Source organism: Ursus americanus, chromosome 18 (genome assembly GCF_024610735.1).
Source record: "Ursus americanus isolate L20-20 chromosome 18, mUrsAme1.1.p, whole genome shotgun sequence".
In the NCBI taxonomy this organism is placed as follows: domain Eukaryota; kingdom Metazoa; phylum Chordata; class Mammalia; order Carnivora; family Ursidae; genus Ursus; species Ursus americanus.
The window spans coordinates 29,995,346-30,018,426 of record NC_142144.1 but is presented as its reverse complement, the minus strand read 5'-3'; the positions used below and the strand labels follow the sequence as shown (position 1 = coordinate 30,018,426).

The 23,081-nt window shown below is 38.0% G+C and overlaps 1 protein-coding gene across 4 annotated transcripts in view; it reads left to right on the top strand.

Moving 5' to 3' along the window:
• LOC123781148 (tomoregulin-1) overlaps positions 1-23,081 on the top strand; it is a 115,025-nt gene that overhangs the window by 60,830 nt on the left and 31,114 nt on the right. For all 4 annotated transcript variants that reach the window (XM_087869516.1, XM_087869517.1, XM_087869518.1 and 1 more), the window contains 4 exons: positions 3,347-3,456; positions 9,660-9,789; positions 13,186-13,212; positions 15,439-15,535. In XM_087869516.1, the coding sequence (XP_087725642.1) occupies positions 3,347-3,456; positions 9,660-9,789; positions 13,186-13,212; positions 15,439-15,535 (364 nt within the window). The remainder of the gene's footprint in view (positions 1-3,346; positions 3,457-9,659; positions 9,790-13,185; positions 13,213-15,438; positions 15,536-23,081) is intronic.

Genomic DNA, 23,081 nt, shown 5'->3' with positions numbered 1-23,081 from the left:
ATTTAACCAACCGAGCCACCTAGGCGCCCCTAAAATATTCTTTACCGTTAAATGTTGTTTCTAAATTCTGTGTAGTGATCCTATATTAGTTTTTTTTAATCCTATGTCAGTTTTATAATCAGCCAAAAAGTCTTACTAATTTGTCAAAGTCAATACAAGTCTTGCCATCTTTGACACTGCATCCTCTGCTTCAAATCCATTTTCATCTCCTTCTTGAAATTCCTAGAGCAATCATAGCCTGTACAACAGCATTTTCTCCTTATAGACTATATTGAATTCATCACTAATTGTTCCATATGTTAGCAAGATCATCGGCTCTCTGTTATATATTTTTCTGTGTGTCCCAATTTCTTAGCATAGTATTAGATATACAGTAGATACTTGTTTCCTGATTAACTAAATAATCACATTTAATGACACATTAATACACATGAAAATAACATGAATTTAATGACAGGACAGGCATAAAATAAAACATGACTAATAACCAGTGTAATCAGAATTTCATGACTTTTACCCTTACCTATTAATGTAGGACCTCTAGCTCCCCCAAATTGCCCCCCCCCCCCGCCCGCCGCCCTGTAAGTTTATTCTTGGAGCCACCAAAGGGTGTTTCATGTGGGCTCACTAATGTATTCTGGCCACTGCCACGTAGCATGTCTTTGTCTTCCTGCCATGTTTGCTGCCCCTAGATAACAGAGGTATATCTCTGTGCCCGATTATCTCCTTGGCCTTGTGCTGTCCTGCCAGGTATAATGCTGATGCTGGGGCTGTTGAGGTATCCCAGCCTTTTTTCTCCCCCGCTATTTTATCTTCTTGTATGGACATCAAAGCAGAGCTCTTTAATCTTGTTGCTTCAAAGCTTTCGGTGAAAGCTGTTATTCAGTTTCCCATTGTAGCTCTTCTGTTATGATGAGCTCTTGGGGCTGGGCTGGGGGAGCAGTCCAAGTGATAGACACCAACCTGTGCATGTGGCCATTCCTCCTGTTCAAGCTTTGTTTATTGTGCCAAGCTTTTCTGCCTCTCTTTAGTAAGGATGATTATTGTCCCAAAATATTTTTTAGTCTAACCTCATGCAAACAGATGCTTTGAACAACTCTGTCTCCAGAGTTGTGTGAATCTTTGTGGCAGGGATGGTTTAGGTTCTAGACTGCAATCCCATTGTACTTTAAAAATACAGTAAGTAAAACATACCTCAAAGAATCTCAAGCCCAAGTCTCAAGTCAGAGCAACTCAGAGCATGATCTTGGTCCACAAATAGAATAAAAACTTTACTTATTCTTGTTTTATATGTCTGATTGTGTTGGAACCCAGTGTGAACTTTAAGGCCACAAAGAAAAAGAGGAGAAATGCACTAAATTTTATTTCTAGAATTGTATAATTGTCTTTATTTCTGTGGCCCCTAAAATTGGCTAAGCTTATAGTTGTACAGAGATATTATGCATTCTTATCCTCTTCTCCAGAGCATTTCCTTATTAATATTTATTTAATCTTCCTTGGGTTTTAAGAGGTACATACATTAGACAGTAATTGGAACTGGATCTTGTGCAAGTTCCTATAGGAATGCAGGTAGATAGAAGAAAAAGCAAACACCATGCTTAGGATTGAGCCTCAAGTGCTAATGCAAGTCGTCAAGGGGGAGCTAGATGAGTAAGCACAGATTGGGAGATATGTGGAACCAAAGCATAGAGTCTCTATAACCAAATGGCCAAGGTGAAAGGATTTAAAAGATGATCATCTGTGCCTGAAATAGTGAAACAGTGAGAACAACAAAATAGCTCTAACAGTTTCCTGTTACGTTTCAGCTCATGTTTTGTTTTGTTTTTTTCTTTTTAAACACCTGAGTTTCATTTAAGGAAAAGAAAAATTTTGTAAACTATAGTTACATAGATGTATACTTTACCCAGTGCAGTGCTTGGTTGAGAGTCGTTATTCAGATAAGTACTGTTGACTCAACTCCCTAGGTATTTAAGTACTTGACTGCCAGTTCCTTGGAGGGTCAGCTAGGAGGAGTAGGAGACCCAAGACACCATTGTAGAGCAGTGAGAACTGATGGGGCAGAGAGAGGCAAGACACCATTGTAGAGCAGTGAGAACTGATGGGGCAGAGAGAGACAATGAAATGTCACCAGGATAGATGTTGCTAGCTAGATACAGAACCTTCTTGACTCAGTCCGCTGGGTCCTGGTTTGAAATCTAGAACTAGAAAACAACCAGGGATGGGGAATTGCTACAGAAATGTTCCCTGAGATCTGTTTGCAAAGACCTCATCATGATCCAGAGCTGCAGGAGATCTTGTGCTCTTCCCAGAGTCCTTCAGCTACTGGACAGAGCCAGAGGCTAACTTAGGCCTTGCTGTTCCCACTCATGTGTTCTCCTCTACAATGGGCTGTGTTTTTTAAACAATCATTTGTTTATTGTTTGCTATTGTTGCTATCATTGTATTGTTTATTGTTTGTGGTTTTATCTCTCATACCCAATAGGGAGGATATAAAAATTGCCTTATAGTTGTTTTCACTCAATTCTACGTGATTCTAGAAAGCTTAATTTGATAGCTCCAGAGCAATACCGATGGTCTTGGAGCAGGAATGAAATGACCACAGAATGCTAAGATTGGCTCTGCTTCCTGTGGTAGAGTAGAATTAAATCAGTCATTTAAAAATTTTAAGAGTAAGATTTTTAATCTTTTTTATTCTGTGCACATTAATATTCCATATATATCTATTGTATGAACTTCAAGTTTACTTCATAATTCTTTTGTAATTAAAATAGTTTGTCTAGAGTGAATTATGATCATCTGAAATTTATTTGGATATCAAAAGAATTAAGATTTAATTATTCTTATTTGTTCTCCTTAAAAGTAACTTAGTCCCTAGAAAAATAATCTAAGGGAGTTCCTGGCTGGCTCAGCCAGTAGAACATGCAACTCTTGATCTGTGGGTCGTGCGTTTGAGCCGCATGTTGGATGTAGAGATTATTTTTTTAAAAATCTGTAAAAAAAAAAAAAAAAGATAATCAAAGATATTAAGACAATAGTAAGAAGACTGTCTTAAGCTCTTGGTGGGCCAAATAGAAAAATTCTGTAGATTTACCTTTGGGAATTCTGTGAAATCCTGAAATTTTGAGTTTTATTTTGGTTTGGGTTACTTTTAGGCGTACTCTTTTGCAAGATTCCTTGGGGAATTCTGAACATTTTGTGTCCTATGGGACTTGGTTTTTGTATGTTATGTCTTATTATTATACTTGTGAATGAGGCGATCAACACATTTTAAGGTTTTTTTTTTCTTTTGTAAAATGTACATTTGGATACAAAAAGACATGAAACATTTTTTTTTCCTCTTTTTCAGAATTAAATGTGAGGGAGTCTGATGTAAGAGTTTGTGATGAATTGTCATGTAAATATGGAGGAGTCTGTAAAGAAGATGGGGACAGTTTGAAATGTGCATGTCAATTTCAGGTGAGGAAACCAAACCTATTTTGAAAAATTTTTGCATTTTTAATATTTTATCTTTCTACATTCTTCAAATTAAAAAGGTTAAAAACCTTGAACCCTGAAAGAAGTTGGGTTCACAGCCCACTGATTTTTCTTTTGTCAGATGAAGGACTGTTATTGTAACTTCCATGCTTCTTTCCTTGAGTTAAGGGGACAGACTAGCAATAATAGGTGTGAAGATCCTTTGAAAAAATATTAACGTTCTATTCAAATGTAAGTGCTAATTGTCACTGAAAGGAAATGAATATCTTATTTAAAATGTTGACATTTTTGGGGGGCACCTGTGTAGCTCACTTGGTTGAGTGTCTGACTCTTGATTTCAGCTCAGGTCATGGTCTCATGGTTGTGGGATTGAGAGCCCCACATTGGGCTCCACGTACTCAGGGAGTCTGCTTGAGTTTCTCTCTCTCCCTCTCTCCACCCCCCCCCCCCCCGCCGCCGCCAAAGTTGGCGTTTTTCCCCTTTTCTTCTCTTTGTAGTCTTTTTACTGTCCATTAAATTTTTTTAAAGTATCTTGACCCACAATGTTACATTAGTTTCAGGTGTACAACATTGTGATTCAACTTCTTTATGTGTTATGCTCTTCCATTTTTATTTGCTGCTGTCTCATCTTTTGAGGCCAAAGAACATGGCTGACTTAGTACCTCAGGGTAAGTCAAGGTTAGAGATAAACTAGACAGGGGAACCTCAAACTAACATCTTTGCTTTTCAGAAGCTCTTTTAAGTTGTGATTCTGTTTCTTTAAAAAAAAAAAAAACTAAACTAAAAAAGGATGTGAAATGTATTACGTTCAATTTTTCGTTTTTATTTGCTGTGATTAAATTATTAATCTGGCTTCAGAATATTGCCCAGGAGATGTTTCCTGATTCAGGATTTGAGATGAAACAAAGAAGAAACTGAAATTTTTTCGACTCATGATCTTATTCTAATCGTGCCCACCATTTTGGATTTTAAGAGAAGGAAAGGGTACAGAGATTAGGGACCAAAGCATTACAGTTAGTGTTTCTAGTAAGCATATAACCTCAGGAAGTTCTTGTATGATCCATCCGAAAAGAGAAGGCATGTTTTCTATCCTTTTTAATGATAATTTAATGAGAATCAAAATCAGAGCGCTTGCATATGAAATCTCTTTGAAAACTATAAACTATCAGGAAGAGTAGGGAGTTATACTATTGTCTAGCTGGACAGGCTCTTCAGAGTCAAAACGGACTTTACAATCCACTATTTATTCACAATAGCCACCTTTGACATGGCTTTAGCTGACCTTGTGCCCACCCCTACATGGTTACTCACGCAATGAATGTTCTGGCTAGTGTGTTGTGTCTGGCTTCCCTGCCTGCATCCCAAATACTCTTAAAAGGGGTAGCAACTAAAGTGGGCTTCTTTCCTTAAAAGAAGGTATTGGTGTACATAGTGTAACTAAGCTCTCGTGGACTTTTACTTCTTTCTGTTCTTCACATTAGATAATTTTTTCTGATCTATCTTCAGGTTCCCTAATCCTTTTTTCTGTCCTCTCCATCCAATGAATTTTTATTTTCAGATTTTTTTTGGCAGGGGGGTGAGAGGAGCAGAGGAAGAGGGAGCGAGAGAGAATCTTAAGTAGGCTCCATGCCGAGTGCAAAGCCCAATGCAGAGCTCGATCTCATGACCCTGAGATCATGACCTGAGCTAACTGAGCCATCCAGGCACCTCTCAGATATTTTATTTCTAGACGTTATAGTTTTGATTTCTTTTTTTTCTTTTTTAAAGATTTTATTTATTTATTTTAGAGAGAAAGAACACGGAGGGGTGGGGAGGGCCAGAGGAAGGGGGGAGAGAATCTCAAGCAGACTCTGTGCTGCATGGAGCCTATTGCAGGGCTCAGTCTCAGGACACTGAGATCATGACCTGAGCTGAAACCAAGAGTCAGATGCTTAACTGACTATGCCACCCAGGCACCCCTCTAGTTTTGATTTCTTGACTGAGATTTCCTGTCTTTTCGTTCATTACAAGCATATTTTCCTTGAATATAGATACTGCTGCTTTAAAATCTTAGCTAATTTTAGCATCTGGAACATCTCAGGGGTCATCTCTGTTGATTTTTCATTTGAGAATGGATTGTGTTTTCCTTTTTCTTTGTATTAGAGTAATTTTGAATTTATCCTACACATTATGAATGACATTTTTTAGTGTTTGAATTCTGTTATGTTCCCCTGAAGAGTATTGTTACCTTTTTTTTTTAAGATTTTATTTATTTATTTATTTAACACAGATAGCGACAGCCAGCGAGAGAGGGAACACAAGCAGGGGGAGCGGGAGAGGAAGAAGCAGGCTCCCAGTGCAGGAGCCTGATGTGGGGCTCGATCCCATAACACCGGGATCACGCCCTGAGCCGAAGGCAGACGCTTAACCGCTGTGCCACCCAGGTGCCCCAGCATTGTTACTTTTGAAACAGTTAAGTTGGCTGAACTCCAACTGCAGACTCTCTTCCCTGTTGTGGGAAGCAACACAAGTATTAGTTCATTATTTTTAACCTTAGCTGGGCTACTTAGAGTCTACCACATGAGTGGTTTGGGAGTCAACCAGAAATTTGATAGGAATTTATATACAGAATCTGGGAGTCCCTTCTGCCTCTCTCCTTTCTGGTTTTCTCTCTCTCTTTTTAGTGGCTCTGGTTGCCTGAACTCTCTCCTTTGGTTTTTAAGCCAGAAAGATTGTAGGTTTCTTATTGGTGTTTTAGCTGCCCCTGTATTGGGAAAACTGAAGCTGTTCCCTCTTCCAACTGTCTTAAATTTCTTTAGGTTAAATTCCTTGATGTGGGATTGTTGTGCAGTGGGATGCTTATGTGCAGATAACATTCTCACCAGTAGCAATATATCTGACTGCTTGTTTCCCCTTGGCCTCTTAGTGGTGGATTTTGTCAGTCCTTTTAAATTTTGTAAGTCTGTAAAGGCAAAAAACTTTTTAAAAAATTTTTTGTTTGATTATTAGAGAAATTGAAAATGTGCCATATATTTATTGACCATTTTTTTGGTGAATCAGTATTTCATATTCTTTGCCCCCATTTTTTGGAGTATTTTCTTTTTCCCTTGCGTTGATTTGTAGACACATGTATGTATGTGAGTATCAATGTGCATATACTGTATACGGTACGCTATTTGAGTACTTACATATTGCTTATGCTGAGCATTATATTCATTAACATTTCTAAATATATATATACATACACATATATACATATATATATATAAAAGCCTCTATAACTCATAAATTCTCATGAGAACCTGTGACACAGGTACTGTTCTTATGTTTTTTAAAAGAGTAATATATGCCCATATTAAACAACTTGAACATTATATAAGAAGATCTATAATATAATGAAAAAATGTCTTCCTTTCACTCCAGACTACCAATTGCTTATCTCGAAGGCAAAAATCTGTTTCTTGTATTTCCTTCTAGAAATATTGTGTGTTATACAAGTGTATGTGGTTGACCCTTGGACAACGCAGGCTTGAACTGTGTGGTCCACTTATACATGGGTTTTTTACAGTACAGTACTGTAAATATATTTTCTCTTTTATATGGTTTTCTTAATAGCATTTTCTTTTCTCTAGCCTACTTTATTGTAAAAATATAATATATACTACATGCAACATACCAAATATGTGTTAATCGACTATGTTATTGGTAAGGCTTCTTGTCAACAACAGGTTATTAGTAGTTAAGATTTGGAGAAGTCAAGTTAGGCATGGATTTTTGACTGTGTGGGGGTTTGGCACCCCTAACCCCCATGTTTAAGGGTTGATTATAGGTGTTTTAATTTGTCTTTTAAGTCCTAAGTCACTCAATAGTGTTTACCTTAGAGAGCATTCCTTTTTAGTTTATACAGATTACAAAAATATTAAATTAGTCTAGTGTCGTTTTCATTTTGTTTATAATTTTTGATATAAAGGAGGTTTTTTTTTTTTTTTAAAGATTTTATTTATTTATTTGACAGAGAGAGAGACAGCCAGTGAGAGAGGGAACACAAGCAGGGGGAGTGGGAGAGGAAGAAGCAGGCTTCCAGTGGAGGAGCCTGATGCAGGGCTCGATCCCAGAACGCTGGGATCACGCCCTGAGCTGAAGGCAGATGCTTAACGACTGAGCCACCCAGGTGCCCCGATATAAGAAGTTTTAAATTTTCATATCATATTTATCTATTTTTATCTTTATGATTCTGGTTTTCATTAATTGAAAGTCTTTCCCTGCAACTCTAAGATTATAAAGAAATAGCCTTTTTCACCTTTTTAACATATTTGGACAGCTAGAAAATCCTGTCATGATCTGTCTGAATCCCTTGCATTCTTACCTGGTGGCAAAGCAGGAAAGAGAAATAAAAGTTAGGAGTTGAGATCACTAGACGTTTATCCAGTGCTTGCTTTGTGCTCTGTGCTAGATGCTGAGGATATAAAGATGTTTGAAGACAAGTTGCTTGCCCTGTAGGAGCAAACTGCCTAAGGGCTTACAGCATGATTTGATCCTGCTGCAGAATGAACCTTCCTTTGACTACTCTGGCTTCTTATAATTTATAAATCTGTTCAAGTTAGACTTAGGTTATTGCCAGTTGAAGAAAAATCACCTCCTATGTCCATTAAACACTTCTCTGCTGGGCGCTTTAGCAGTATCTTTCAATTCATTTAAAAAACTTGCTTGTGATTCAGCATGCTTTTAGTGTTAATATGAGCTTTCTGGTATGTAATTTAAACACATTTTAACAGATAATAATAGGATTTTAAATAAAGTCTAAAATTGTTTTTTTCAGTCTGCTAATAAGAGCTATTATATAAACAAAGCAACTTTTGTACTGAGAAAAATGATCAAAATTGCATCTTTCCATTAAAATATGGGTTATGGGGGTAGTGCAGTCGATAAGTGACTTTTGGTTTCGGCTGAGGTCATTATCTCAGGGTTGTGAGATTGAGCCCCCTGTTTTGCTCCGTGCTGAGCACAGAGTCTGGTTAAGACTCTCTCCCTCTCCCTCTGCCCCTTCCCCTTGTGCTCTCTCTCTTTCTCTCAAATAAATAAATCTTAAAAAAAACCCCAAAAAACAAAAAGCTTGGGTTATATACAAAGAGGAGGACCTGTGACTTTTCCCTTATTTTCTTTCTTCCTCTTTGTTCTTCTCCCTGGAGTTCCCTGGATTATGTCTTTTTCCCCTGAATTTATCAGTGTCTGTTCTTGCTAGGTGTCATGCCCTCTTATAAGATCTTTGTATTAGGGTTCTCCAGAGAAATAGAACTGATAGGAAATCTCTCTCTCTCCCCCTATGTGTGTGTGTGTGTGTGTGTATATATATATATATATATATATATATTCTTCCATCTCATGCTCACTCCTAGGTATGTGCTTGTTAGGCTGAATTTCGGGGACGTAGCCTGCACTGTTTTTAGCCCCCTGCTCACTACCACTGAGTGACACAGAATGAGACCCTGCTGAATAGCTTGAGTGTGTGGTGGTTAGAGTACATCACTTGTGCGAAATCCTAGGTTTCCTACTTATTAGCTGTGACTCTGGGCAACTACTTAAGACTCAGAAATGATGAGAGCATAGCAAAACCAGCTACTATTTATTGAGAATTTACTAGGAGCAGATATAAATGCTAAAGATGGATTTCTCTTATTTAATCCTCACAACAACTTTATTAGGTAGATGGGTATTATAATTACTGTTTTACAGGTGGGGAAAATGGCGATGATGCGAGTCCATGGTCACATGGATGTGGTGGACTTGGAGATCATGTGTTTCTTTATGTTTTTTATAGCGTTTACCTTGGGACTTTGCATTCTAGAGGTATTGAATAAATGAATTTTTGATAATAATAAAATGACGTTATGTAATTAGTGCTTCTTAGCTCATTACAAACACTGCCAAGAATTTCCCTCTTACCTCACTGGATCTTTGTAGCAAGCAAATGAAGTAGGTAGCACGGGATTTTCATTCTCATTTTTATGGATAGTTGCTAGTTATTTTCATTATAAATGTGAAAAGTGTGAGAAAGTGGTATAATTCTTTTTTTTGAACCAAAGAAAAGAACAAACTATTCTGTAGTAGAAGTATGTCACAATACTATGGTATTACATTCATGAATACGAAGTAAACTATTAATATTCACGCCTAGTTTTGAGAATTTATTTTTGTTTCTTTTGCAGTGTCATACAAATTACATTCCTGTCTGTGGATCAAATGGGGACACTTATCAAAATGAATGCTTTCTCAGAAGGGCTGCTTGTAAACACCAGAAAGAGATAACAGTCGTAGCAAGAGGACCATGCTACTCCGGTATGTGTGGTATTTTTCTGAATAAACGTTAGAAATGATTCCGCCATGGTTTCTAAAAGGAAATTTCCAGTCAGAGGTGTATTCCCAGAACTGCCGTATGGATCAGTTGTGGGGGGTAGTGGGGGAGCTCTTCTTTGTCTGCATTTCATGTTGTTGCTTTTTAACCCCAGATGGTCTAATACTGCATTACTTCTCGTACATTGTTAATGCTTACTGCCATTTTCATGGGGACCTCGCGTATCTTTTTGCCTGATGGTTAAGTATTAGATAGAACAAGATTTGGCATGGGAAATAATATGGGATCTGTTTTGTTGATTTTTATTTTCTTGGTGCGGGGGAGGGGTGGAGAATATCCGTGGAAAGCCATTAGTGGCATCCCAGGATGTGTCTCTTTCCAAGCTTATCTCTTTTTATATCTTCTCTCTTCCGTCTGCCAGTCCTTGTCACCTATCTTCCTCCAGTTTTTTGTATTTACTTCCTTCTCTTTTCCTTCCTGAATTGGTAGTGGTTAATTTTGGAAGGCACTGATGTAAGTTTCTTACTTGCATTTGTATTTGGGGGCAGGGATGCAGGTGAAGGGTTGTAATTAGAATTACTGTATGGAGGTTAGCAGTAAAGGTGTAGACACGTCTTATATGATATGCTATATTTCTTTTCTTTCCTTATATGTTACAGTGCTTGTTCGGAATTTTTACCGGGTCTCCATTACATAAGCATGAATGATCCATTGTCCATGTGGTTGATCTCAAACTCCAGGTCCGCTAATACCACATGACTGAAAGCCTCCACTCTAAATTACATGGTTGGTCCTTGTGGTGTGGCCAGCCTTCACCCTAGGACTACTGAGTGTGCCCAGCCCCACCTTAAGATCTGATGTGGTCAGCACCCTCCCTAAACATGACACTCCTATCAGGTATGATATAGATTACCAACCAGAAGCTGAGGGCAAACACCAGACCTGTCTTTGGGCAAGGACAGATTCTTTTCCCTACACCAAATAATTAGGTGCTTGGTGAAATGATTGTGTTCTTAGGCCAATACACTATCATGTGTTGTGATTCTTGTATGTTTCTCTAAGTACTTTGTGTTTCACAGACTTGGTTTAGAAACTAAAAAAGAATAAAGAACTCTTTATAATCCCAAATTAAAAACAGGGTGGTAGACTGGAAAGAACACTGTGTAGGTTAAAGACCTGACGTTAACTCCAGCTCTTATTTACTCTGTGACCTTGGACAAGTCACATGGCCCCTCTGAGCCCCAGTTACTTAAACTGTTAAATGGATATCATCTCTTGGGATTGTTAAATGAGAATTGAATCACCTATGCTGTGAGGTGCTGTATTGATCTTGTTAGTTGCTCAGTGGGCCACTGATGTTCATCTCATTTGGTCTTTTTGTTGGTCCTGGCCCCTGTGCTAGAAATAACATTCTCTTTTGTTTACTTGAAAACTCCTTTCTTATGCTCTAAGGTTGAGCTTTAGCCTTTTATCCTCCGAAATTTTTCTTCCATTTCATCTCCTGGCAGAGTTTGTTCACACTTTGTGCATCTTTCTCTGTATATTAAATACCGTATTTCATTTCTCTGACACGTGTCTCCTGCCAGAGCAGTTGCTTCTCGACAGGAAGGCAGTATGCCCTGCTTGGGGGGTTCATCGTAGTCCCAGGGTTGGGGTGGGGTTGTGTGGATGGGGGAAGGTGTGTGTGCAATGCAAATATAGTCTGCAAGAAGAACTCAATCTCATTATCAGAGGAGTCACAATATTTAATTTTTTTTAGAATTTTAAAGGACGCTAAAGGAAGGTATGAGGTATTACATTTATTAAAATTGGGCATGGGTTGAAAACAGGTTGGAAGTAAGTATCTCATGCACTGGGGCATTCTTATTTATCAATTTATTCCTAGCATTTATCGTGTTGTCTAGCATGTAATATGGACCCAGTCAGTGTATGTAGAATAGAAGGAAAAAGGGAGTGTTTTCCTAAGAAAAGTTTGGTCATAAAACAATTTTAAATTGAGTTCCCTTTTTTCTTATCTTTTTTCTGCTTTTCCACTCTTTCTTTTCCTCTTTACTTACTCAGATGTAATTATTTATGATTGATTAATCAAAATTGAACACAATTTCAGACTATAAAATCCCATGGAGATTTTGCAGTGGGTATTACAAAAAATATGTATTTTTCTAGTTCCTTTTGTTTCTACCATGTTTTGGGGATTCGATTATTGTCTGGAGGAGATTAAAGGGAAGGGAGTGATATTGTGAAGGGTGTTGTTTCCTACTCTGGGGAAGTATTCGAAGAACTGGAGTGGGTTCCCAAGGATGTGTCTCCTCCACCCCCTGAAAGTGCTGGATAAAGTGTGTCAGGTTCTTCACTTGCCATCTCTGCTTTTTTACTATACCGTGCTGATGGTACTGTAGCGTTACCCTCTTTGTAACATGCTCTGCACCATATGTTGGCCTTTTTAGGATTTATAAAATAAATATTTCATATTAATTACATTTTAGGCCGACTTCTTGCTGGTAATATTGAGAGAGGCTCTTTAATTTCATTAGTGATGAGTATCTCAGCTACACCTTGGTGAGAGTCCTTCTGGTTAGGTTTCCTAGAGGAAGCTAATTTTATCGGTAATATGAAAACCTCAGCTCTGAAATTCTTTCCTTTTAAGCCTTGAGGCTTTTTCTTACCTTTTGGCTTTGGCCTTTATCCACAGATTTCATTAAGATTTTTGGAGCAAGACCCAAAGCTCTCTTCCTCCCTTTCTAATAAAAGCAGCTTATTCATTATTCCTCTCAAGCTTTAACAAAATTAAAAAACTTTTTTTTACCTTTTTAAGTGAGTTAATTAAAAATTATTTTTATATAGCCATTTACTTTACAGTATTTATTGGCCTTTACTCTGTGCAAGGCACCTGCATATTTCTTGAATGGGCTACAAAAGATGTATGAGGTATAGATGATTATGTGTCCAAGGAATTTTTATTTGGAGAAAGAATGGAATAGGTATATGAGAATAATTTAGTTTAGTTCCATATCAAAAAAATAAGAGAAAGTCCGCATGAGAATTGCTAGCACAGTTTGATTTTTATAAAAGATTTATTTATTTATTTGAGAGAGAGAGAGCCCAAACATGTGTGCGATGGGGGGTGAGAGGGGAGAGGCTGAGGGGGAGGAAGAGAGAGAATCTCAAGCAGACTCCCTAATGAGCATGGTGCCCAATGCAGGGCTCGGTCTCATAACCCTGAGATCATGACCTGAGCTGAAACCAACAGTCAGATGCTCAACTGACTGAGCCACCCAGGTGCCCCATCACAGTTTGATTTTTGATAGGAGATTTTACCACTGGATAAGATGAAATTTCCAGCAAAAGTATTTCTATTCACTGTTTGTTTTTCTTCTCAGATAATGGCTCTGGATCTGGAGAAGGAGGTAAGTTTCAAGTACTCTTTAAAGGACGTTTTCTGTCATTTTCTGTTTTTAACAGCTTTAATGAGGTAAAATTCACATACTATACAGTTCATTCATTTAAAGTGTACAATACGGTGGCTTTTGATACAGTCATAGAGTTGTGCATTCATCACCACAATCAATTTTAGAACATTTTCATTACTCTAGAAAGAAACTCTTAGCCATCACTCCCAACCTGAGGCACTTTGTTTCATGCAGTTATTTTTCACTAAAGTTTTGTTGACATACAAAGCAGAAATGTTGTAACTCCTGTTAAATTGAGATTGTACCAAAGTGCCTTCTCCTTGGGATCATCCCCACTAGTGATTTTGGGTTGGACCTGAGTATTGGTAAATCTTTCACCCCTTGCTTATAAATTTTTGCTCCTAAGGAATTTTCAAGGTGCAGGGTTATAAAGCTCTGGAGTGAGTTGTGCATGGCAAAGAGAAGGCTTGCAGGACAACTGTAGTGCAATTTATTTTAAATTTTATTTTACAGATGTATAAATTACTTCTCTTTAAAATAGTAATATCTGGTAATAGCATTTAACAAGAGTTTACTCTAAATTGTCGGAATTAAGAATGACTAATTTATTTCAAGTCTAATGAAGTTATAACACTTAGTGTCTACAGTACGCAGAGTAATGCTGGAGGCACTTACTCTAGTAAAATTCAGACTTAAACAAATGAAAATTACTGTCATGATCCATTCAATACTATCTGAAACCTTACTTCAGACTTCCACATTTTGTAGAATCCTAAAATGTCAGAGTTGGAAGTCACTTCAAAGGTCACTTTAGAGAATAGAAGAACCGTCGGAGGAAGACGTGCGGGGATGACAATTTCAGGGGAGAAAAAAAAAAAAGATTAATGCTGTCCCACAATAGAATGTGATTTAAATGGACGTGTTGAAGCAGAAGCTTCAAGATCACTTGTGAGGGATCATCGGACTATCAATCTTAGATCTTAGAGCTGGAAAGGATTTTAAGAGAGATCATGTAGTCTAGTCCCTGTGGTTAGATAGCCAGTAAGGATCATGTCATTGTTCTTATACTAAAGAAGTGGAAGCTGATCTCAAGACTTGTTTATGTAGTGTAAATACTGGATGTCTTACTCTGAGGATATAGGTTGACAATATCTTTTTACGAGTATGAGTTTAGAAAGGCTAAGTCGTTTGCTCAGATTAGTACATAAACTTAAGTGAGCTCGTGATGGTTGTACCAAAGCCTCAGAAATACATAGGATTGTGATCCCTGGAATCTGGGATTGTTCATGAGAATTTGGGAAAGATTTCTATTTAAAGTGTAGGCAGACACTAAAAATGGGAAGTTTGGAAGTATTACCAAAGTATTACCAAACAGGTTTATGGACTTTTCCTTTTAATATCTTCTTTACTGATTGACACCCCCTGAGTAAGGTGTTCCCTTCCAAACCAGAACGGGAGATCCTTTGAGTAAGCTGAATCCCTAAATTGGCCTCAGAACAGATCTCCCTGCCCAGTCTGAGATGCTCAGGGTAGGATCCGTTCCAGTTGAGCCCCACAAATGTAGAAGCCCTTAAATGTGGGATAGGAGTTGGGGACTTAGGAGTATGCACTGTTTTTTTGTGCTGGATCGTAGGAGACCCACACACTTCTATATTCTGGGTATTTCTGGCTGTGCTAAGTGACAAAGTAGAAAAAGAGCCAAGTCTTTTGTAAGGAGACCTCTTTCCTTTCACAGATTTGGAGATAAATATTTTTTTTTTAAATTCTGAAATTAGTTGTTATGTAGTAAGAAAGGCAGTGTAAAACTCATGTGAAGAAGTGGTTATACTCTATTGCATTTAATCATTTATTTGCTGACCAGCATCACACAGGCTGTTCAATAGGGTAATCACTAGACCAAATTTATTACCCATGTTTTATTTTCTCATTTAATGTTATGTGGTAATTCTTATAAAGGCAATTGCTTATCAAAATCTATATTGCACCTTTGTACATAGGTTAAGGGATTATTTTGCTAGCATCAGTTCTTGTTTTCCTCATAGATTATGTTCTCTGTATTGGCAACACTTTTGGGCACAAGCATTGATAGATCTTGAAAGTGATTGTTTTCAAGAGCTCAGGTGCATTTTCCCTAGAAATAGGATAATGGCTGCTGAAAACGTGAAGCTTATCTGGAAAGGAACCCAACTTTTGGTTGAAAATTTAATTTTTCTTTTTAAACAGAAGAGGAAGGGTCAGGGGCAGAAGTTCACAGAAAACACTCCAAGTGTGGACCTTGCAAATATAAAGCTGAGTGTGATGAAGATGCAGAAAATGTTGGGTGAGTTGATCGAGGGAAAGGGAAGCACTTCCTTGGAGGTGAATCATCAGCACTATTATATTGTAGAGAGGTATCTTTTAACCTGGCTCTAGATATTTTGTCTGTGCCTTCTGTATTTTTTTGTTTAATGCTGGTCTATTACTTTTTCTTTATGTTGATATAATATCAGAGCTATTTAAGTTAAAGTGTTGTTTTATTTTAGAATGAGAATCCATGTATAATTTTTTTAGGTTTACTTCTGCCTTTATTTTTATTGATAATTTTATATATTTTATCCTAAGTGCTAATTTTATTCCTCAAAAACATTTTATTCTGAATTCTCCTACCATTATACTTTCTACTAGCTCATTTTCTTAACTTGCATTTTTATGCAAAAACTTTTCATATATTTCAGTGTAAGAAAAATCCAAAACTGCTTCAGAATTTTAGATATAGTAATTATTATGTAATGAGTAAAATATTTTTAGAAATCCCATTTGCACAGACTGACATTATGTTGTATTTTCTCACTCATGTTCAGCCTTGAGTAAGGTGAGTTTTGTAGCTGGACAGCATTGTCTGTCCATTTTCACACAGCATGTGGTGGAATAGCAACAATATTGACATCATCAACACAGTCGTGTTTGTTTCTTCCTGTTTGTTTATTCCCAGGCTCAACCTCTCTGGTGTTTGCTTTTTGCATAGTTGATTCTAAAAGCTTTAATGCTGACTTCAGGACATTATAGCACAAATGGATCTTCGCTTCCCTAATTTCCCCTTAGTGCATATTTTAAAACACTTATTTTACAGAGATTTGCACTTTCTTCCTTACACATATTTTCACTGTGTGTTTTCTGGTTCCCGTGTTTTATTCAGCCCTTAAATACATATTCAGCTCTTTCACTGAACAGTAGTAGTATGGTTTAGTTAGCATTAATGCCCATAGGGAGTTTTACAAATCAGGATCACACCATTTTCAGGATTATGGTTCAAAATCAGCCATTTGGGTGGTACATGGTAAAATTAATGTCTGATGATTTACTTGGTGTATATTTTAAAGTTGGTGAGAATTGGCACAAGGCAAGTTTAGTAAAAAGTGAATTTAGCAAAACTTCAGTTTGCTCTATTTCTACATGTTGGTCACTTAGATTGACATGTGTCCATCCATTTCAATCAGAGTGATTTGATTGGGAAGTACATGTTTTCCAAAGTAGATGTGGGTTTGTAGAACAGGAGAGAAATGATGAGCGATATGGAGTTGCAGAGAGAACAGATAATAGATGTTTTGTTCTCTTCTTTTTTGCTTTGTGCTAACGATATGGCATGATGAAGTACCGGTGTGTGTGTGTGTGTGTGTGTGTGTGTGTGTATTTTTGTAGAGATTTAGTTCTTTTTAGTGTTTTCCCTCAGGACTGTTCTATAAAGGTGTTCAGAGTCAAAATAGCTGTCAGTGATTGATTGGCTTGGTCTGTTGATCTCTTTTTATTCCTTGGATGGACCTCTCTCCAGTTCTGTTTTGGACATTTCTCTGCTCTCATTTTTCATCCCTTAATTGAAAGAGATAGAGATCTTTTGCTTCGAAGTAGAACAGATTCCATCTAGTCTCAGAGGCCGCCCCACGTGTGACATCTATATGGTAAAATACACATCTTTCTGTGAACACCATCTCGTGCTATAATATGTACCCTATGCCCAGTCAGAGTAACTCCCTTGTAGGTACTAAATTCATTTTATGCGTCTGTTTGAGAGCTTGCAGCCACCGTTTTTGCAGACACAGGCTTTAAGCATAAGGAAGTGGGCACAGACCAGGGAGAGCTTACCAGTAGAAAGGAGCATGCAGGCTGAGAAGCCAGCCAGAGAACACGTAGACTGGGACAGATGGCCAAGTCCAGGCCAGGAAATTGGTGCAATAACGGGAGAACATTAAGGAAGCAATTGGTACCTTTACCTAAAGGTAAGTGATTAATGGCTGATCCTGTTATGGAAGGAGACAGAAGGAAATTTTAGGAACATTAATTTTTTAGTGTATAAAGCACTTATTACTGATTGTAGTTGAGTTTAACAATTAGACACACCTCAGTTGTTATTGTAATTTTTTTTTTTAAACTTTTGAATGGGCCATGGTACCAAAGAAGTTATGTGAAGGTTATTTAACTCCTTCAGGGCACCTTCTGTGTGTTTTTCATGATTTACTTCCAGGTGAATAGTGGCACGTTTGTCTGAGGGTAATTCTGACCCAGCCAACTAGACCTTTTCCGCATGGAAAATTGAGAGATGCCCATATGTGGCGATAGCCACCAAGCCTTGATTTTTTTTTTTAAATAAAAATCCATTATTTATTAGGAAGATGTTATATAATTTTTTGAAATAAAAGATAAAACTATAGTTATTAAATACAAAAGGTCTTAGTTATGAAACAAGTACTCCTGTCATGCTTAATTATTTGAACTCTACCAGATTCAGAAAATGGCAAGACTGAGTAGGATCCTAAAATTTATCTTCTAGCCTAGTGAGAGGTCATTTTACAGTTGAGAAAATTAAGGGTTAAAGTCAGAGGGTTTTATGGGGCAGATTCTCCTAAATTCCAGTAGAGTGTTTTTTTCTGATATTAGCCTTTTTGATTCCTAGAAAGAATGCTGTTCTCCTTTTCCTACTTCAAGGACTGCTGCTTGATGACTATTTATGTATGTATGTATGTATGCGAAGATTTTATTTATTTATCAGAGAGAGAACAAGCAGGGGAAGTGGCAGGCAGAGGGAGAAGCAGGCCCTCCATGGAGCAGGGAGCGCAATGTGGGACTTGATCCCAGGACTCGGGGATCATGACCTGAGCCAAAGGCAAGCACTTAACCACCGGCTGAGCCACCCAGACATCCCTTGTTGACTTTTAAAAAAACACTGCCCTCTTCAGCCTGGTCCCAGCTGAGATTTCTTTACTTTCCTTATTTTCTCCTGGTCACTCTGAGTACTAGCTGCTTTTATTTATTTATGTTTTTAACTTTATTTATGTATTTATTTTTTTTTAATTTTTTTTTTTATTTTTCAGAGAGAGAGGCAGGCAGAGGGAGAAGCAGGCTCTTTGCTGAGCAAGGAGCCCAATGTGGGACTCGATCCCAGGACCCTGGGATCATGACCTGAGCTGAAGGCGGACGCTTAACCGACTGAGCCATTCAGGCGTCCCTATTAGCTGCTTTTAAATTCCTTGTTTTTACACCTTAGCTGCCATCTAGAAGGCCACATGCCAATCTATCTGTTTCGTATCAGTGACTTTCAGACATTTTTAACCACAACTCCATGTAAGAAATAGATTTACCCTGTAATCCAGCACTTGTGTATGTATACACATGATAATAATACATATTAACTAAAACAAAATTCTATGAAATAATACTTACCTTTATTAAATGTGAGGTACTCTAATATTTTCTATCGTATTTCCTTAAAAAAATTCCAGAATTGACTTTTATCCACTAGTGATTATGAAAAATATTCCTCTATAACTGTAATGGGTATTATATTTCATGTTATATTTTTAGGTATGGATATTCATTTAAAACATATTTTATTTTTTCTCATTTTGAAATGTCTTTTCTATTAGAAGAAATGCTTATACCCTCTCTGGTTTCTAAAGGGCAGCTAAAATCTTTCTCTTGCTTTAAAGCTGTCTTTTTCTCGCTACTAGTTTAGAAAAAAAAACCCTGGCATTTTGGGGGAGGGCATCAGTGGTATCATGTAACTTAATTCTTTGCTATTAAGAGAAGTGCAGATTTTTTATTTAGCCATTTAAATGGAAATTTATTTAAATATATTCTTAATGTTACATATTGTATAGTATATTACATTTTTCAGCTTTTGTTACATAAATTGTTTTTTCAGCTCCTTATGGCAGTTCTGTCTGGTGGCAAGAAGTATTATTCTGATTTTGCAGGGGACGCTGAGCTCAGAAGAGGCTGAATGGCTTGCAGTTACCCAGAACAATGGTCTAACGACACAGGATTTATCCACTGTGTTGTGCACACACATGTGTGATACCCTGATGTTCTCAGTAGTGGTCTTTTCATTGTCCCTAAGCTTAAGGCTGCATTCTGCTTTGTGTTTTGGGTTCTTTAAAAATAATTTTTCTTCTCTCATCTCAGGGTCTTAGAACTTCTGTGTGCTGTCAAGGTGCCTTGACCATGAACCTGAGTATAGATGACCCCAGCTTCTAAATTTGCTTCTCTTCTTTCCTGGAATAGGAGATAATACACCTGTAGGAACTGTATCTAATGTAGGAATAAATTCTAAGTGTAAAATCAGAGTAAATAGGTTGTTCTGAGTGAAGTGTATGAACTTTATTTATTGCGTGTATTTTATCTCATTTGCTCAGTGGCTAATTTATTTATAATTTAAATTATTTTTAGCTTCTGAAAGCGTTTTTCCCCCTTCCTTCCTGAAGCACACTGTGCCTCTTCAGTGACACGCTGGCGGTTCACATGGGTTAGTGATAGTTGTCTTCATTGGTTGATGCTTACCTTTCGAATTTATACTCAGAGCTAGGTCATGAGGTTCCAAGAAATTTGACTACCACGTAAGTGAGGTCTCAGTATTCCATTGTGACCATTGTGAAGTACAGTGGGTGGACTTTCTCCTTAGTCTTTTTTGGGGGGGAGAGGAGGTGTTTAACAAAAGTATATTTCTCATTCCCATAAAGTCTGTCACAGGACCATGGGACTCTGCAGAACGGCTGCTGTCCGTGTGGGGGGGGGCTCAGCATTCCAAGCTACTTTGAGTTTCTGGTCCCTGTTTCTGTATGGGCTCCTAGGATGGAGGCAGGAAGAGCCCTAGAGTCTTGCACCAACAAATAAAGCCTTCAGCCCAGATCTGCTTTGTCTTAAAACTGGAAAACAGCTCCTGCTCTACAGCACGTTATATTTCTTAAACCATATGTTTGTAGCAACCCCTCTTTTTCTAAACGGTATTTCTAATCTGGCCAAAGCTGAAGTTATTGCTGCAAGATGGCCATCAGCTGTTTGTCTGTTTGTCTGGAGATTATTTGGGGCCAAATAGTCCTAGAACATCAGTACCCTTTATATTCCTGACCCAAATCTCTGCCCGTGAATGGTTTGAGGTTTCGGTAGAATCATCAGGCATAATGTCAATACAGGTGAGTTATAAAAGTCCTCGAATTTTTTCTTTTGAACTTCATGTGTGATGCCCTTTATAGAAATAGTCCCTGCTCTTCTGCCTCTTCGATGTCAATCTCTTTGGAGATGCTCTTTCCCTGAGTGATAGGAGATTTCAGAGTTGCTCAGAGAACCATTGTGGGTATACAGTGTGACAGACAACATTGATAAACAGTTAATCTACCTGCTTGGACATCTTTGTCAATCACGGGACCGTTTTCTGTTTGACACAGATGACTGGTCAGTGTCCCAGTCTGATGAGTCTCTCTCAGTAGGAGCAGTGGAATCTTGTCTCTTGTTTAAGCAGAGAGAGCGATGCTACACATGCCTGTCCTTCATTATGTTCTCCTTCTGGCTGCCACACAGACTTCTTAAAAAAGGAACCAAAGAAGTACCTCTTCTGCCATTATCTATTCTTTATTTCCTCCTAATCAGAGATGACAGTAATTTTTGTCATTTAACATTGCCTTTCTCTGGATTTATAGTTTATAGAATATAGACTTTTAAAACTAGGTTTAATAAATTTCTATGATGGCCCCTTAGATTATAACAGAAAAATAATTGTATCCTGTTCTTTTTCTTCTGATAACAGGAAACAACACTATTAAATATTAGTTTATACCTGGTATAAGCCGGATGTTAGCAATGACAGACTCCTTTGTCCAGAAATACCTTCCTACTACAGTACAGTACCTTCCTACTACTACTACGAGGCCACGCAGCTGCCAGTAAAGGTTTCCTTTGAGAGGTCTGTTTTTAAAATGCAGAACACCGTATCCCCATAACCTTTTGCAGTTTTCTGAATGCCGTGCTACTCTTTGATAGTTTGCCTCTTATTCCCTCTGCCTGGAGTCCCATCTCTATTTATCTATTTGTTTAATTCCTACTCTTCCTTCCCAACTTGGATGAAGTGTGACTCAGGTCACAAGTCAGTGCCTCTTCCCAGACGCCTCCCTTTCTCTCTCTTCCACAGTCCCTATGAGATAGGTGACCTTATTCTGTGTTGCTCCTTGTTCTTGAGAAACGACCTCTGTGTGGCGTTTATGCTGTTGGGATCACTAGCAGATTGTTGGCTCCCTAAGGACGGGACTTTGTCTTGCTGATTTCTATACTGGCTGAACTTGCCATAAGGTTGGGTTGTAGTATCCCTCTGTAGGTCTTTGTTGAACTCATGGCTGTTCACACTAGGGCTTTATTATTCACTTAGAGCTGCATACAGGGTTATTGTACGGATTTAATATACATGAAAAAGACTGGTATTGTACTGAGCTTTTTGTAGGCTTCATAGGTGTTTGTTAAACATGAATTAGTTTTTTTTTTTTTTTAAGATTTTATTTATTTGAGAGAGCACAAGGGAGCGAGCATGAGCAGAGGGAGGGGCAGAGGGAAAGGGAGAGAGAGAAGCAGACTCCCCACTGAGCACAGAGCCCAACATGGGGCTCAATCCCAGGACCCTGAGATCATGAGCTGAGCTGAAGGCAGACGCCTAACTGACTGAGCCACCCAGGCATCCCCACATAAAGTTACCATATCAAGAAGGAATAACACTTTCCTTATAGAGTGAAGAGAAAGGAAAGATTTTTTTTTAATACTACTACTACTACTACTTTCAGACGTACGTAGTATTTGATTTCAAAGGGCTTTTTACAAAAGCTTATTTGGTTCTTCCACCAGTATTATGAGGTATTATCCCTATTTTAAAGACTTAGAATTGTGATTTGCAAAAATCATAGAAGTCATTGAATTCATTTATTTATGTATATATGCATTCATGCCTTTGAAATTTGCAGTGTTAGAAACTCAAAAGCTTTAAAAGGCTCTACAGTAAAGTCTGTTTCCTGCCCCTGTTCCCCAGCCGTTCAGGTGTCTTTACTAGAGGCAGTCACTGTGATGTTTATTTAATCTCCCAGCGATTATTTTACGCATGTACAAGCAAATATGTACACAATGTTCTCTTTCCTTTTTAAAACTAATGGCCATACACTATGCATATTGTTCCATGCTTTATTTAAAGCTTTTATTGTAAAATATACATTGGCATACATATGTACGCAATTTAAAGAAACTACATCTATGGTACAAAATAGAATATTGCCATGTTACCAGTGTGGAGCATTAACCCAGCCATGGAAGGAAAGGGCACTAGTGCCATGATGAATGACATGAAGGCTTACAGAAGAAGATACATTGAATGGTCTCTGAGTCAGAGTCTGGCTTTTAGTTTCCTGGATTGTTTACAAGATTCCCTTCCCAGGACGTCAGTGGGCAGGAGCGTGAGTGAGTCCTGGGGAACCTAGGGCTCCTCACAGTGGAGACATCTGGCAGGATTCTCGTGTTGCCACATACGGATGACTGGCAGGAATGTGGTCAGGGAAGGGCCTGCTCTGTGTTTTCTCCTTCTTATC